Genomic DNA, 14,036 nt, shown 5'->3' with positions numbered 1-14,036 from the left:
TCTGATGGTATAATCGTTAAAAAGTGGCACTTTCAAACTCTTTAATGTAGTTTTTTTACTTGATCATGTTAAAATTAAAAAGCACCATGAGATATGTATGTTATGTGCAGTTGGTGCAGGAGATAGAATAAAAAAAACGGGGCTTTTACATTTATCTTTTTACTTGCTTCATGGAAAGCCTCTCTGTTGTCTATTGCTGGGAGAGTTCAATTAGTGAAATCGGTGGTGCAATCAATGTTAATTTACACAATATCTGTTTACTCCTGGCCTATTAGTTTACTTAGAGAGATAGAGAAATGGATAAAGAATTTTATTTGGAGTGGAGACATATACAAAAGAAAGCTGGTTACAGTTGCTTGGAAGAAAATTTGCTCAAGCTATGATGAAGGTGGTCTGGGTATCAGGTCACTGATCAAACTTAATGAGGCAACAAATTTAAAAATGTGTTGGGATTTATTGCAATCAAAGGAGGACTGGGCTATCTTGTTAAGAAGCAGGGTCCTAAGGCAGTCAACATGCATCAAGCATCATGTATTTTCTTCTATTTGGAGTGGAACTAAAAATGAATACCGTGTTATTAGAGACAACTCCAGTTGGATAGTGGGCAATGGTGCAAGTATTAATTTCTGGCTAGATGCTTGGTGTGGAGAACCTCTCATTCAATCTCTCAATCTTCAATCAGCACATGTTTCTCAATTCCCCATGAAGCTATGCAATTATATTCAAAACTTCCATTGGTATATCCCTGCAGAAGTATCTCAGATGCTCCCTAATTTAAGAAATGTTGTCTCAAAAGTTCCTATCCCTAGACAAGCTAAAGAAGATATTTTGGTTTGGAATCACACTCCCTCTGGAATTCTCACGCTAAAAGATGCATATGAGTTCAAAAGACAACATTTCCCAAAGGTTCAATAGACAAAAACCATATGGTCAAAGGATTTCCCACCTTCAAAATCTCTGATGGTCTGGAGATTGATGCTGAACAAGCTCCCAACTGATGATATCCTCACCACTAGAGGATGTTCCCTGCCATCCATGTGCTCTCTGTGTGGTAAACATCCAGAAAATTCTTTTCACCTCTTTTTTGAATGCATGTATGCTGTTAATCTTTGGTGTTGGCTGGCCTCTACCTTAAATAGAACCCTGCATTTCCAAGCTCCCGAGGATATGTGGACAATTATCAACAATTCCTGGAACCCTCAATGTAAGGTGGTAATCATTGCCACCATGATCAACATCATAAACTCTATTTGGTATGCTAGAAATCAAATGAGATTCAACGATAACAAAGTCCCCTGGAAAACTTATCTTTCTAATGTGATAGCCTGTACATCTCTTTGTGGTAATTTGACTACGGCTGTGGCATCTTCCAGCATTTCTAATTTTGTCATTTTGAAAAAGTTCAATGTCAACCTTCACCCTCCTAGAGCCCCCAAGATCATAGAGGTCATCTGGAAGCCTCCTCCTCCTAATTGGGTCAAATGCAACACTGACGGATCTTCAAACAATCTTTTATCTTCTTGTGGTGGTGTCTTCAGAGACAACAACTCCAACACCCTCCTTTGCTTCGCAGAACATACAGGTACGGGGAATGCTTTTCATGCATAACTCTGTGGTGCTATGAGGGCCATTGAATTAGCTGAGCAACACAATTGGTCCAACCTTTGGCTGGAGTGTGATTCTGCCCTAGTCATTAATGCCGTCAAGAACAAAACCCTTATTCCATGGGAGATTAGGAATAGATGGGAGAATTGCATGTCTATTATTTCATCTATGAATTTTTTTGCTTCTCATGATTTTAGAGAGGGAAATGCTTGTGCTGACTCTCTAGCCAGTTTAGGTTTATCTCTTGATCACCTTAAGATTTGGTTGGATCCTCCTGATTGTATCTTGTCTTCCTTAGCTAGGAACAAAACTGGGTTGTCTGAGTATCGTTTTGTAACTTTCTAAGGAGGTTTTGGTTTGGATGTCCCCCTCCTTTTGTTTGTATTTTCATTTCCGCTTTGGTTTATATATTTTGGTAGCATAGCACTTCGCTAGCTACTCTTTTGGTTTAAAAAAATAAAAAAAAAAAGTTTCATGAGTATTTTATCCTCATTCTTGAACCAGAGTAGTAGATCTAGCATTGGATCATTCCCTTAATTATGATTCTTAAGCTCATCATTTTATTGGAGTTCTTTCATTAATTTGACCAGAGGCAATCAAGGACTGAATTGTCATGTATACCAGTGTTGCGTGAGGTTTTGATCAGAGCCATCTTCTGTTCACGAGAGGCATAAAGCGATACTTGTTGATTCTCGATATTGTGACAAGAATCGTGAGTCATTAAGCGTCGTTATTGCTCAACACAACTCATATACCCTTGCCCCTTGGTATCCCCTAACCAACGTTGCTTCTTATTTCCTTGTCCATCCACAATGCTCTTAAGATATTATTTGACCATGGCATTGATTCACATCTAATATTCCAAGTCAGAATAATCTACTCCAGCCATTGGTATTGTTCCATCAACAAACTGTATTTTATTTTTGGGCAATCTTGTTCAAAAAAAAAAAAAAATTGGCCAACAATGTCCCGGGTGATTTGAAGCATATGAAGGTAGTAGAGTGATATGATATCATTATCAACTAATATCTCATTCATTTATTTATGAAATGATATCTGAACAATGTGACAACCGTATAAAAATAAACAAAGTTAATATTAGTTTGATTACAAGAGAAAAAAATATTATTAAATTGACAACAATATAAAAAAAGGTGTGAGACAACTTTGGGTTATGAAGTTTATCCCGCATCATTATTAGAAGAAAATAATAATCTCACTTTTGAAATTGCTCAAACGCATACCCCAACGGCAGCTAATTGTCGTTCGACTTTCCAATGGCAATTAAGTGTCGTTTGGACACTTTTTTAGAGTGGTTCTATCTTTTTAAATCAGTTTAACCAATCTTAAAAGTCGAACTGCAGTGTGGTCATATCCTTTGGTGGGCCACCAGTGTCTTTATCTCATTCAGTAATTGAAATTTTGATATGTGATTGTACACGGATACCTTTATCTCTAGATACCATTCAAAATACATTGTATTCAATGAGTATCGATGATGCACGCTTATGCCTATTACATTGTATTCAATGAGTATAGATGATGCACGCTTATGCCTATGTATACACATTAACAAAATAGGTTAACGTCTAACAACGTTATCTATATAATTCATCTAATCAAATATCCTGATTCAAAAACATCATCTTAACAAGTATGCATAACAATTTTATTTCAACTGAACAAAGTCCGAAGATAACCCTCTCTACAAATTACATGTTTATCTACTATTCTACAGCAACCACTAGACTATTTTTAAAGACCTAACAACAATCAAATAGGTTGAGTTTGAACACAATAAAAAAATTACCATGATGGCTAAAATGTGAAGCCATGTCTGCTCAGACAAACTAGGGAATTTGTATTTCATTATCACCTCAAATACCGTGGTTTAGACTATTTTACAAGATTCAACCAAAATCTCGAACAAATAAATAAATGGTTTGACAAGGATCTTTCATCAAGGGACAACCTATACACCTATAGTATACACTCAGAATATGAAGCAGAGTGATCAACATGGTTCCATCAGCAGAGCACACACCATAGGATTGGTACCCTAACCCTCAAAGTGCTTCCAGTAGTGAGGCCAACAAGCAAAACTGGAGTTGGCCAAGAAGATATTACCAGCATAAGTAAAAGACTGTATCCTTTGTGAGAGTTTCATTATCTTGATTCAGCTTCCATATGTATCACCCCTCACCCCAGACATTGATTATTTTGTGGGGCAATCTCCTCAAAAGGTTTGAGTCTTTGAGATAATTGCACCGAGGAAATAATGTTAAGACATTGACATATTTGTAGTGGCCAATTAATTCTAAACAGAACAGTCAAGAAGGAAAATAATATATATAAATAATGAAAGAGTTGTCCAAAGGGACCTAAAATTATAGTGTCCAACAATGCACGTACACTTACTAAGGAAGCATAGTCCCATACATAGTCATAGGGCTTCACAAAAATGGTAATTTAGTCACTAGTCTTTTTCAATCAAGAATCTTAATTTCATTTCGACCAACAAAAAAGAATCTTAATTTCATTGTTGGCCATATGTTCAGGAACTATTATGGATTTACGATTTATAATCCAACAAAATGATCCATAGCTTGCACAATTACAATTTCAAAAAAAAAAATCCAACAAATTACAAAACGTACCAACTAAGCTAACAAGATAAAAAAATGCCTAGAAATTAGGAAGAAGCTAAGCTAATAGTGAGGCATTAAAGCGAGTTTATCCTCACCAAACATTATGCTAGAAACGTCTTCAACTCCAAAACACATTACAGCATCGTATGAATATATGACCAATGATAATGGGAAAATGGTCTTGAACTTTGAAATTGTGGTTAAGGCTTATCGTGCCCAGAGTACTCTGCACAGTTTGCGAGCACCATGCATAGGACTGCCATTTTGAGGAGACGTAGAGCTTTTGCGACCAAAAAATAGTAATATCTTTGTTCAGGTAAAGGAGATCATTAACATTAAAGGGTGTACTAGATTGATAGATGGATTAGACATTGCACACGCGCGCGCGCGCACACACACACCCCAAGAGAATGGCTCATTAAATTTTATATATTTCAATGAGAAATATGACATAATAATACACATGAAAAAATGAATGTCCTAAGGTGTTTGGTACGCATGAAGTATATGCATAACAACGGCTCAACTAATCCTACTATTTCAGACAACTCTATCTTACAAAAGAACTGGTAGGTGGTACAAACATGTAACCAGACAACATACAAAAGCTTATAAAGCAACAAAATCAATCAAATAATATAACCCATCCTGGGTAATAGCAGCAAAAGAGTGATCTGAAGCTAATTTTGAGGTTGAGGAAAGGTAAATATCTACCGGCGAATCAACATCTTAATTTTTTATATATCCTATTCAATACGAGAATTCATGACCTCGAAGTGAAATATATTTCTTGACCCAGATGGCAATGTCCTCGGCACAAACCTGGGCCTGAGGGCTTTTGAGAAGTACATCAAGTGTTGCAAATTCATGTACTGCATCCTTATACTCAAGAACAGGTGCATCAACATTCACCCTCCTGAGCTCCTCTGAGTAAGCAATGGCACGATCCCTCATCCAGTCATGCTCTGCCACCACTGTCAATGTTGGAGGGATCAGCTTTAAAGGAGGAGACCGACCTGAAATCAGGGGATTAGCAGCTGGATGGTCCAAACTAAACTCTACCTCGGGTAGGAAAAGTTTCCATGCAAGCATGCACATAGCCTTGTCATAAAAGTAGGAGTTTGCCAATTTTATTTCAGAACGTGTGGGAACACTTCCAACAAAAAATGGATACATCAAGACTTGTGCTACCACCTTGACAGGGTCGTAAAGCTTGCATCCTTCTACAGATTTTCGAGCCACGTAGTCTGCAATATTTGCACCACAACTCACTCCAAGAAGAACGCATCTGTTTCAATATCAAAGAATTAAAAAAGGTCAAGCACTGAACAAGGGCACTAAAACAGGTCAACTCACTCCATGAGCTCAACTACAACTGGAACAAAAGGAAGCCTGACAGCCAGAAATGACAAACAATATAACAGCATCTATATAAAAGTGTGATTCTGCAGCTTATGATGTTATTGTAGTTTTAGAAGGGCGCTTTGGGAGAGAGATTCTTAGGTACTCCTCCAAGACTCCGAGTCCGAGAGTATCACACAACTCACTAAAAATGTAACATGGAGCATTATGTACCCAAGTATGCATGTTGGATTATATACAAAACTGATTAGAATAAATCTGAGAGTAAATATGGAAGAATACTCTGGATACAGAAAAATACAGAAAACATTTGAGGAAAACATTTGAGGCTCTGCCTACCTCCCAGATGCCCCATGTCCCCAACTATTTCCCAAATGACATGATATCCCTCATAACCGTTCCTCTTATTTACATACTTCATCACTCACCACCTACTAACTAAGGGTTACCTATCAGTATCAGAATATGTTCCACCACATGCCCAAAAAAGTTAATACTTAAAAGTTAAAACATTGGCCAAACAAGTCATAATTTCACCTTATTACTTGAACAATAGCCAAATATGTGCTGCATTAACAACTGACTTACTATTTGAAAAACAGTACTTTAAAAAATTAAAATAATAAATTGATGCGAAGCCGGTTCACACAGTAGCAGCAATTAAAAGAGAAACCAGATCAAAAATGGAAAAGCAAGGAGTGTATTATTGCAGAAAATAAAGGACAACTATAGAAGGATGGATATCCTATTGTGCACATAGTTGAGCTCCTACTGAGAACAGTGCTCTCTGCCCATAACTTTACCCCCAAAATTAATAATTACAAGATACCCCTTTTCTCTCTCCTCGGTCCCTATATAATTGACTCCACTAAGTTCAGTAACACTCTCCTCACCCTCTGTCACATTAGCATTCCCTTTCTTCCTCTTTTTTTTTTTCTCTAATAAATTCCCGGAACAAAAGTTATGTTGTGTGATTATCAACATTGTCAGATATTCCCTAACCAAACTCTGCAGTATAAATATTTAGGATGGTAAACAAAGGCATCCTAGAAATCAGCTTCATAAATAAGAGAATATGGAGATAGGGTGGCAAGATACGGGGGGACAAAAGATTAAAGAAGACATGATATTCTTAGCCACATCAATAAGATAAAAAAGAGCATCACAAACATCACAATAAAAGCAAACCAGAAAACTCCATAATAATTATAGAATCAACTATATTACTATAAAAGAGAGAATGATAAAAAACTAATGCAAAGCATGTAATTATTCTTCCTTGTGGGCCCCTGCTACGGGCCTACTACATATAGTTATTTACCATTGTTATTAGCGTTCCACAATTGCATATTTACCCTCTTGTCAATAAATTGGATAAACTAGATAGGCCTCTTGGCTCTTGGGATGCATTTAAATTACTTAACTCGATTAAAAGGGCACCCTGATCACAAAACTCACAATAGTGCCAATGGATGCCATTAAATTACAAAAGCTAAAGAGAAATACAGTGAGCGCAACTAAAAAACAGCATAAACATACTAAATAAATGGAAATAAAGATTACAAAAGGGCATAGTGTGCATGATTTCCCATTGTAGGAAAACTGGAAAGTTGATAACAATGATAAATCAATAATGTATCTAATAAACGGAGGATGAGACAAAAGCAAGAACGAAAGAACATTGGATTGATCTGCTAGTTCATTTCTTCTATCAAGAAAGAGCCTATAATTTCAGTAAACACGGAGTAGTGCAGAATGACCTCTGCCAGTTGTCACATATCCTCTCCACCAGAAGATTATCTGGCATTCGATCATCAAATTACCACCTCTCTTTTAACATAATTGTATTTTCAGAATGTAAGTTAGTATGAGCAAAAGACACATGCCAAAGTGAAATCATCATTCAAAATCACTTTAGTTTTGTTGAACAAGCAAAATCACTTTAGTTAAAATGGAAAGGGAAGCATAACGCCAATATAACAACATTAGAGAAACCAATTCTCTCTAGTTTCTTAATTATTATGACAACTGAGTATCCAAACCCCAAACATGAACCAGATCTATATGTTTGTAACAAGCAAATGTAACAAAGTTTGAATTTAGCACGGAAAGAGTTAGACTAAGACCACATTCTAGATGAAAATCTGTATATCAATAACAAACATTTACCCCAAAGCAGAAACTTCAGTAGCATGTAGCCTATCAAATACATAAAACAATGGGCCAAGATAACTCTCATGACAGGCTGCTATTTATCAAACTACATATCTAATTCAATCAATTCATTGCAAATGGCATAAAATTTGTGTTTCAACTTAAACTAGCATCCATCAAAATCATAATTAGAGTTCCATTCCTATACTCCACTCCCTCCGGCTCCCTCTCTGTCAAAATGCAGGTATCCCTTGACCTACCGTACTATACCACACTCTATTGAATCACTACCTATATCAGGAAAACTGTGAGAAAAGGCATTTCACTGACAAACAAGCACAGTAACAAACAATGTTGTGAAATAGCGTAGTGTAATTTAACAAACCACTATAGTTCCAGAACACATGATTTAGTATAAAGTGTTGTCAAATAGCGGGTGTTGTCAAATAGCGGCTATAGCACCTCAGAATTGGAACAAACCGCTATTTGTCACGATCTTCAATTTGACAACACTATGCTTAATCAGATTATGCTAACAAAACAGGATCAAGATCATAACAATTAACATAAAAACAATTCAAGAGAACAATGGAAAAAGCGAAAACCTTGTAGGATCACCATGACTAGCCAACCACGGCTCAACAACCGAAGCACCAAACGAATCAACAATATGTCTATGCCCATCAGACTTATTAAACTCACCTCCATGACTTCCACCTCCTCCCCTCCCACCTCCCATCGACTTACTACACTCCGCCAAATTCGCCTGCTTCGCCAACCAACTCAAAACCTTCAACCCATCTTCAAATGCAGCCGGATACCTACTCTCCGGTGCCAACCTATACCCAACCGCCACCACAATCACATCACATAACTTCGCCATCCGCCTACAAAACAAATCATTCGCCACCGAATCATTACTCCCACTCACCCATCCACCTCCATGAAACTGCAACATTATTGGTAATTTTCTCCGACGATTATCCAACGCCGGAGAATAACCTCGATACAATCCAGCACCAACAACAACAGCATTTCCACCACCACTACCCATTAAATTCAAACCCTCAACACCATAACTACCACCAAAACCATTCCCTTTCACCTCTTCTTTATACGGTGGACCATAACTATTTCGTCGCGAATTAACAGATCCACCTTCGTGGTTCTGGTTCGGGTTCGGGTTCGGGTTAGGTTTAGATTTGGAATTAGGTTCAGGTGGTGAAAGTGCTGATTGAGGAAGAAAGATTCGGATTGAGAGAGAAGTGAAAGGATCGATGTGAATATCTTTGGTGGCGACGCCGTCGGTGAAAGAAGGATTTGAATTAGCGACGGATTCTTCGGGTCGAGAAGTGATACCAAACGGGTTTGTTGAATCGGGTTGAGCTTGTATTCGAGTTTGTAAACGGTGCTTCAAGAGGAACTTGAAGAATACGCTGTAGAGTTTTACAGCCACACTTGGCATTTCTCGCTAAGCTTATACACTTTTTAATTTAATGTAACGCTCTTTCAATTTTTTTCTATGTTTATGTTTATGTATGTAGGTTGGGATGAGAATAAGGTGTTTTGATTTATGAAACTTAGGATAAAATGAATTTTATGAGATTAAGAAAAAGGGTTTATGTATGTTGAAGGGAAAAGAAGGATTGAATCTGAGGATGGTGGATGAAGAGTGAGGTGAGATGAGAAATGAAAGAAGAAAGAGAAAAGGAAGATGTGTGTGTGTGATGGCTTGGATGATGGGCATACATGCAGCTTTTAGCTGGTGTGCCGGTGTAGCTAGTTGGTTTGTTTGGATTTTACTTTAATTAATTAACAAAATCACTTTATGTGACTTTCCTTTCTAATTATTTCAAGGAATTTAATTAATATATATATACTCCCTCCATCTTATTTTAATTATCTTTTTTTATGATTAATTCAATTTTTTTGTGACGGTGGGGGTTGGAAACCGGACCTTGCATATATTATGCATTGTCCCTATTGAGCTAAATTTACAGGGACAATGTGATTAATTCGATTGATTTTAATAGTAAATTTTTCATGATCTATTAAAATATCATTATTAATTAATGGCAGTTAGTGGAACATTTTAAGTTGAATGATGAAATTTAATAAATAAATGTATATTAGTGGATTGCTAAAAAAAAGATAATGGTACAAAAAAAAATGTTACATTGGTATTGATAAAGTGATCATTAAAATGAGATCGTGGATTACGCCCTCCGATCACTATTACAAACAAAAACAGTATTTTAGATTCATTCAATTAATGACGCATGTAGTCTTTATTATAGATCACATACATCATTAAATGAATGAATATAAAATGTTGATTTTTGCTTATAATAGTGATTGAAGGGTTATAACTGCAATTGTTTTACACATATACCCCTTCGTCCTTACATGAATATAAAAACATATACTCCCTCCATCTTAAATCAAGTGTACATATTGAGTTTTACACAGTTATTAAAAAAATATTAGTAATGTCGATTTCGATGATAAAATGTACATTTCATTTACTAAAACACTCTTATCAATCATTAATGGAGTAGTTAGCTGATTGCAATGCAATGATTAAGCATATGTTAGCAAAAATTAATAATAAATGTTAGCGGAAAATAACATAGTAGACGCCAAATTTAAGAAAGAGATAGTATGAATTATCATATTCATTAACTGATGTGCCAATACATTTTCATATGATATCATATTGTCTCTTGATTTGGAAACATACATGTATTTAATGTGGTGAAAAAAAATTATTTTCATTTTTTATCATAGGATTCATAAGGGTAAGTTTTATTTGATGCGTGTCGGATTTAAATGTGATTACTTCCCTCAAGTGAAATTCAAATATTGGTTTGCCCAAAATTTTTGTTTCCATAGGAACAAAACTTTTTTTTTTTTTGAAGGAAGGAACAAAACTAAATGTTTAATATATTTATCAGGAACTAAAATATGCATCACTATATTTATACATTATTAGTAGGGGTGTGCATAATAACCGGTGCACCAAACTTTTAAACCCAAATTATTTGGGAGAAAAGTGAACCATAACCTAGTTTCAAAAACCAATTTTTTTTAAAACTAGTTAAAAAACCAAAATGAGATTTATCATAACACAATATACTTAGAGAAGATCTTCGTTGCACATATCCTTCAACTCTCTCTCTCTCTCTCTCTCTCTCTCTCTCTCTCTCTAGTTTCTCTCTCCTCAGTTGTGTAGTTTCTCTCTCCGTCGTGGTAATAATAAACTGATCTGTCGTTGTCAACCGTCTCCTCTCTCTCTCTCTCTCTCTCTCTCTCTCTCTCTCTCTCTCTCTCTCTCTCTCTCTCTCTTCCTCAGTCTATCGTGATCTCCATATCAACACCCATCCTCCAGTTTTCTCTCTTCTAGTTCTCTCTCCCACACCGTCGTTGACTTCCACGATCAGAAAAGCTCAATTGTCGTCAACGACGCTTACACAAGATATCCGTTGCACAGATCTAACACGAGAAGATTGGAGGAAGCCATCGTTGTTTGTCGTTCCAGCAACTATCGTGGAAGAGTTATCTAGAGAAAACACATTTGAAGAGAAACACACACACAACGAGAGAGAGAGAGAGAGAGAGAGAGAGAGAGAGAGAGAGAGAGAGAGAGAGAGAGAGAGACGGCGAAGGAGGAGGAGGAGGGGGAGGAGAGGGAAACGGTGGTCGCGGAGAGAGAAATGACGATGATGGGTGACCACGACATATAGATACGAGTTCTTATAGAAACAGCGATGATGGGTGGAAAACTGAAAATTGCGAGAAAAGAAATGAATTCTTATTCAACTTTTTTCAATATTTTGGTTGAAAATTAAATCAGTTCATATAAAAAACCGGTTATGAATCGCAGGGCCGATCCTATGATTTTAGGTGCCCTGAACGAAACAATAAAATTGTGTCCCTTTAATTATTTCAATATTTTCAGCTTGCATTTTTTGTTGTAAAAAATTCATTTATAATCAAAATTCTAATATATTTTTCAATAATTAATCTAAGAGAATTCAAAAGAAATATTTCTATATAGTACTAACTAGTAAAAATAATAATTTTGATACCCCTAAAAAATTGGTGCCCTGGATTGCCGTCCCTTCCGCCCACCCTCAAGGCCACCCCTAAAGAATCGGCTCTGAACCGAATTGACGTAAGTGGTTCTATGAACCGAACCAAACTGCAGTTTAGTTTGGTTCATACCAAAGCACACCCCTAATTATTGGTAATTCACATATAAGAACATTAGATTGTACCTTTTGTACAGGGTTTGTCCTCACAAGTGTTGCACATATTTAAGGAAAGGCAATGGTGCACTTACAAAGAAGTTTCTTGAAAGGCTTAAATATGATTTTCGTCCCTGTAATATAGGCGCGTTTTGATTTTCGTCCCTGTAAAAAAAAAAGTTTGAATTACGTCTCTGTAAAAAAAATTTTGTTTGAAAATGGTCCCTGGGCCCACTGTTCAGCTGAGTTGGCAAGGCTTTGGCCACGTGGCAGTTGCTGACTGTGCAACTTTTGCCACGTGGCGCTGACGTGGCGTGCCACATAATTAAAAAATAATAAATAAAAAAAATTCTGAAAATAATTTATTTAAATTTAAAAAAATATGAAAATAAATTTAAAAATCATAAAAAATCTAAAAATAATAAAAAAATTCCGAAAAATCCCAAAATAAATTTAAAAATCATAAAAAATTTCCGAAAAATCTGAAAATAAATTTAAAAATCATAAAAAAAATTCGAAAAATAGATTTTTTAATTTGAAAATTATATATTAAATTTTTTTCGAAAAACATAATTTCAGAAAAATATAATATATATTCTGAAATTAATATATTATATTCAGTTTTTTCGAAAAATTTCAGAATATATATACTATTTACAGAAAAAAATCAGAAAATATATTTCATAATTTCAGAAAAAATTTATTTTAATATTTCAGAAAATAAAAATTTATGAAAAAATTTATTTTAATATTTCGGAAAAAAAATTATAATTTTTAAATTTTTTTTTTAAAATTTAAAAAAATTTCGACAATTTAAAATTTATTTTTTTCGGAATTTCTAATTTTTAAAAATTTTTAAAATTTTTTCGGAAAAAAATTAATTCTTAGCTACAACATTCTTCGAAAATTTTCACATTTTTTAAAATTTTTCGGAATTTTTTTTTCACATTCTTCGAAAATTAATTTTCGAAATTTTCAAAAATTTAAAAATCTGAAAAATCCCGAAAATTTTCAATTTTTTTTAAAAATTATAAATTTTCGAAATTTTTTAAAATTTTTAAGTTTTCGAAATTAAAAATTATAAATTTTAAAATTTTTGAAATCTTTTTATGATTTTTAAATTTATTTTCAGATTTTTCGGAAATTTTTTATGATTTTTAAATTTATTTTCGGATTTTTTGGAAAATTTTTATAATTTTCAGATTTTTTCGGAAATTTTTTATGATTTTTAAATTTATTTTCAGATTTTTCGGAAATTTTTTATAATTTTCAGAATTTTTTCGGTACTTTTTTATGACTTTTAAAATTATTTTCATATTTTTTAATTTTAATAACAATTTTCAGAATTTTTAAAATATTTTTTAAAATTTAATATTATGTGGCACGCCACGTCAGTGCCACGTGGCAAAAGTTCCACAGTCAGCAACTGCCACGTGGCGAATGTCATGCCACATCAGCGCTACAGTGGGCCCAGGGACCATTTTCAAACAAAAAAAATTTTACATGGACGTAATTCAAACTTTTTTTTTTACAGGGACGAAAATCAAAACACGCCTATATTACAGGGACGAAATTCATATTTAAGCCTTCTTGAAATGTTGGTGCATAAATGATCCAATCAAATGCATGCTCAAAAGCTGGTGGTTTATGAATCCTGTGTTCTAAATTGCTATATATAAATTTAACTTACAATTTCTTTTCAAATTCATGAGGAGGGGAACATATATACTAATGTATTATTTAATTAGCTAAAGGGTTAAAACTCAAAAGGGAGTTTTTTAATCAATAAACAATGTGTCCTTCAGGTCAAAAGCATGCATCCTCATTTTTGCAAATAGATAAATGAACTTTTGAAATTATAAAATATAATTCAAAATTGTATTTATACTAACTCATAATTTTAGCGGTTATGACGTGACATGTTAAATGAACACTTTACATTGTTTGTTTATCATGCATCAATGTAAATAGACTATGTACTAATTAGTCTATGAAATTAATTGTTAATATAAAACTTGAT

At 34.5% G+C, this 14,036-nt stretch overlaps 1 protein-coding gene across 1 annotated transcript; it reads right to left on the bottom strand.

The window, feature by feature from the left end:
• Nucleotides 1-4,664: 4,664 nt before the first annotated feature.
• On the bottom strand, nt 4,665-9,494 carry LOC146906048 (putative carboxylesterase 11). The gene is made up of 2 exons (XM_085723375.1): nt 8,375-9,494; nt 4,665-5,541 (listed from the first exon to the last, which is right to left on the bottom strand). The coding sequence occupies exons 1-2, from the start codon at nt 9,232-9,234 to the stop codon at nt 5,004-5,006; spliced, it is 1,398 nt and encodes a 465-aa protein (XP_085579501.1). The 5' UTR covers nt 9,235-9,494; the 3' UTR covers nt 4,665-5,003.
• Nucleotides 9,495-14,036: the final 4,542 nt, after the last annotated feature.

This window comes from Medicago sativa, chromosome 7 (assembly GCF_051527215.1).
Source record: "Medicago sativa cultivar Bolivia chromosome 7, Bolivia_mono, whole genome shotgun sequence".
Lineage (NCBI taxonomy): Eukaryota > Viridiplantae > Streptophyta > Magnoliopsida > Fabales > Fabaceae > Medicago > Medicago sativa.
The sequence above is the reverse complement of the archived record's forward strand: the minus strand, read 5'-3'. Positions and strand labels throughout refer to the sequence as shown.

What these genes read in the sequence shown, in the direction of transcription:
- LOC146906048 (XM_085723375.1), bottom strand. Translation starts at nt 9,234, where the DNA reads ATGCCAAGTGTGGCTGTAAAACTCTACAGCGTATTCTTCAAGTTCCTC. An exon ending in AGTCATGGTGATCCTACAAG is followed by an intron (nt 5,542 to 8,374) that starts GTTTTCGCTTTT and finishes ATATTGAAACAG; the next exon opens with ATGCGTTCTTCTTGGAGTGA.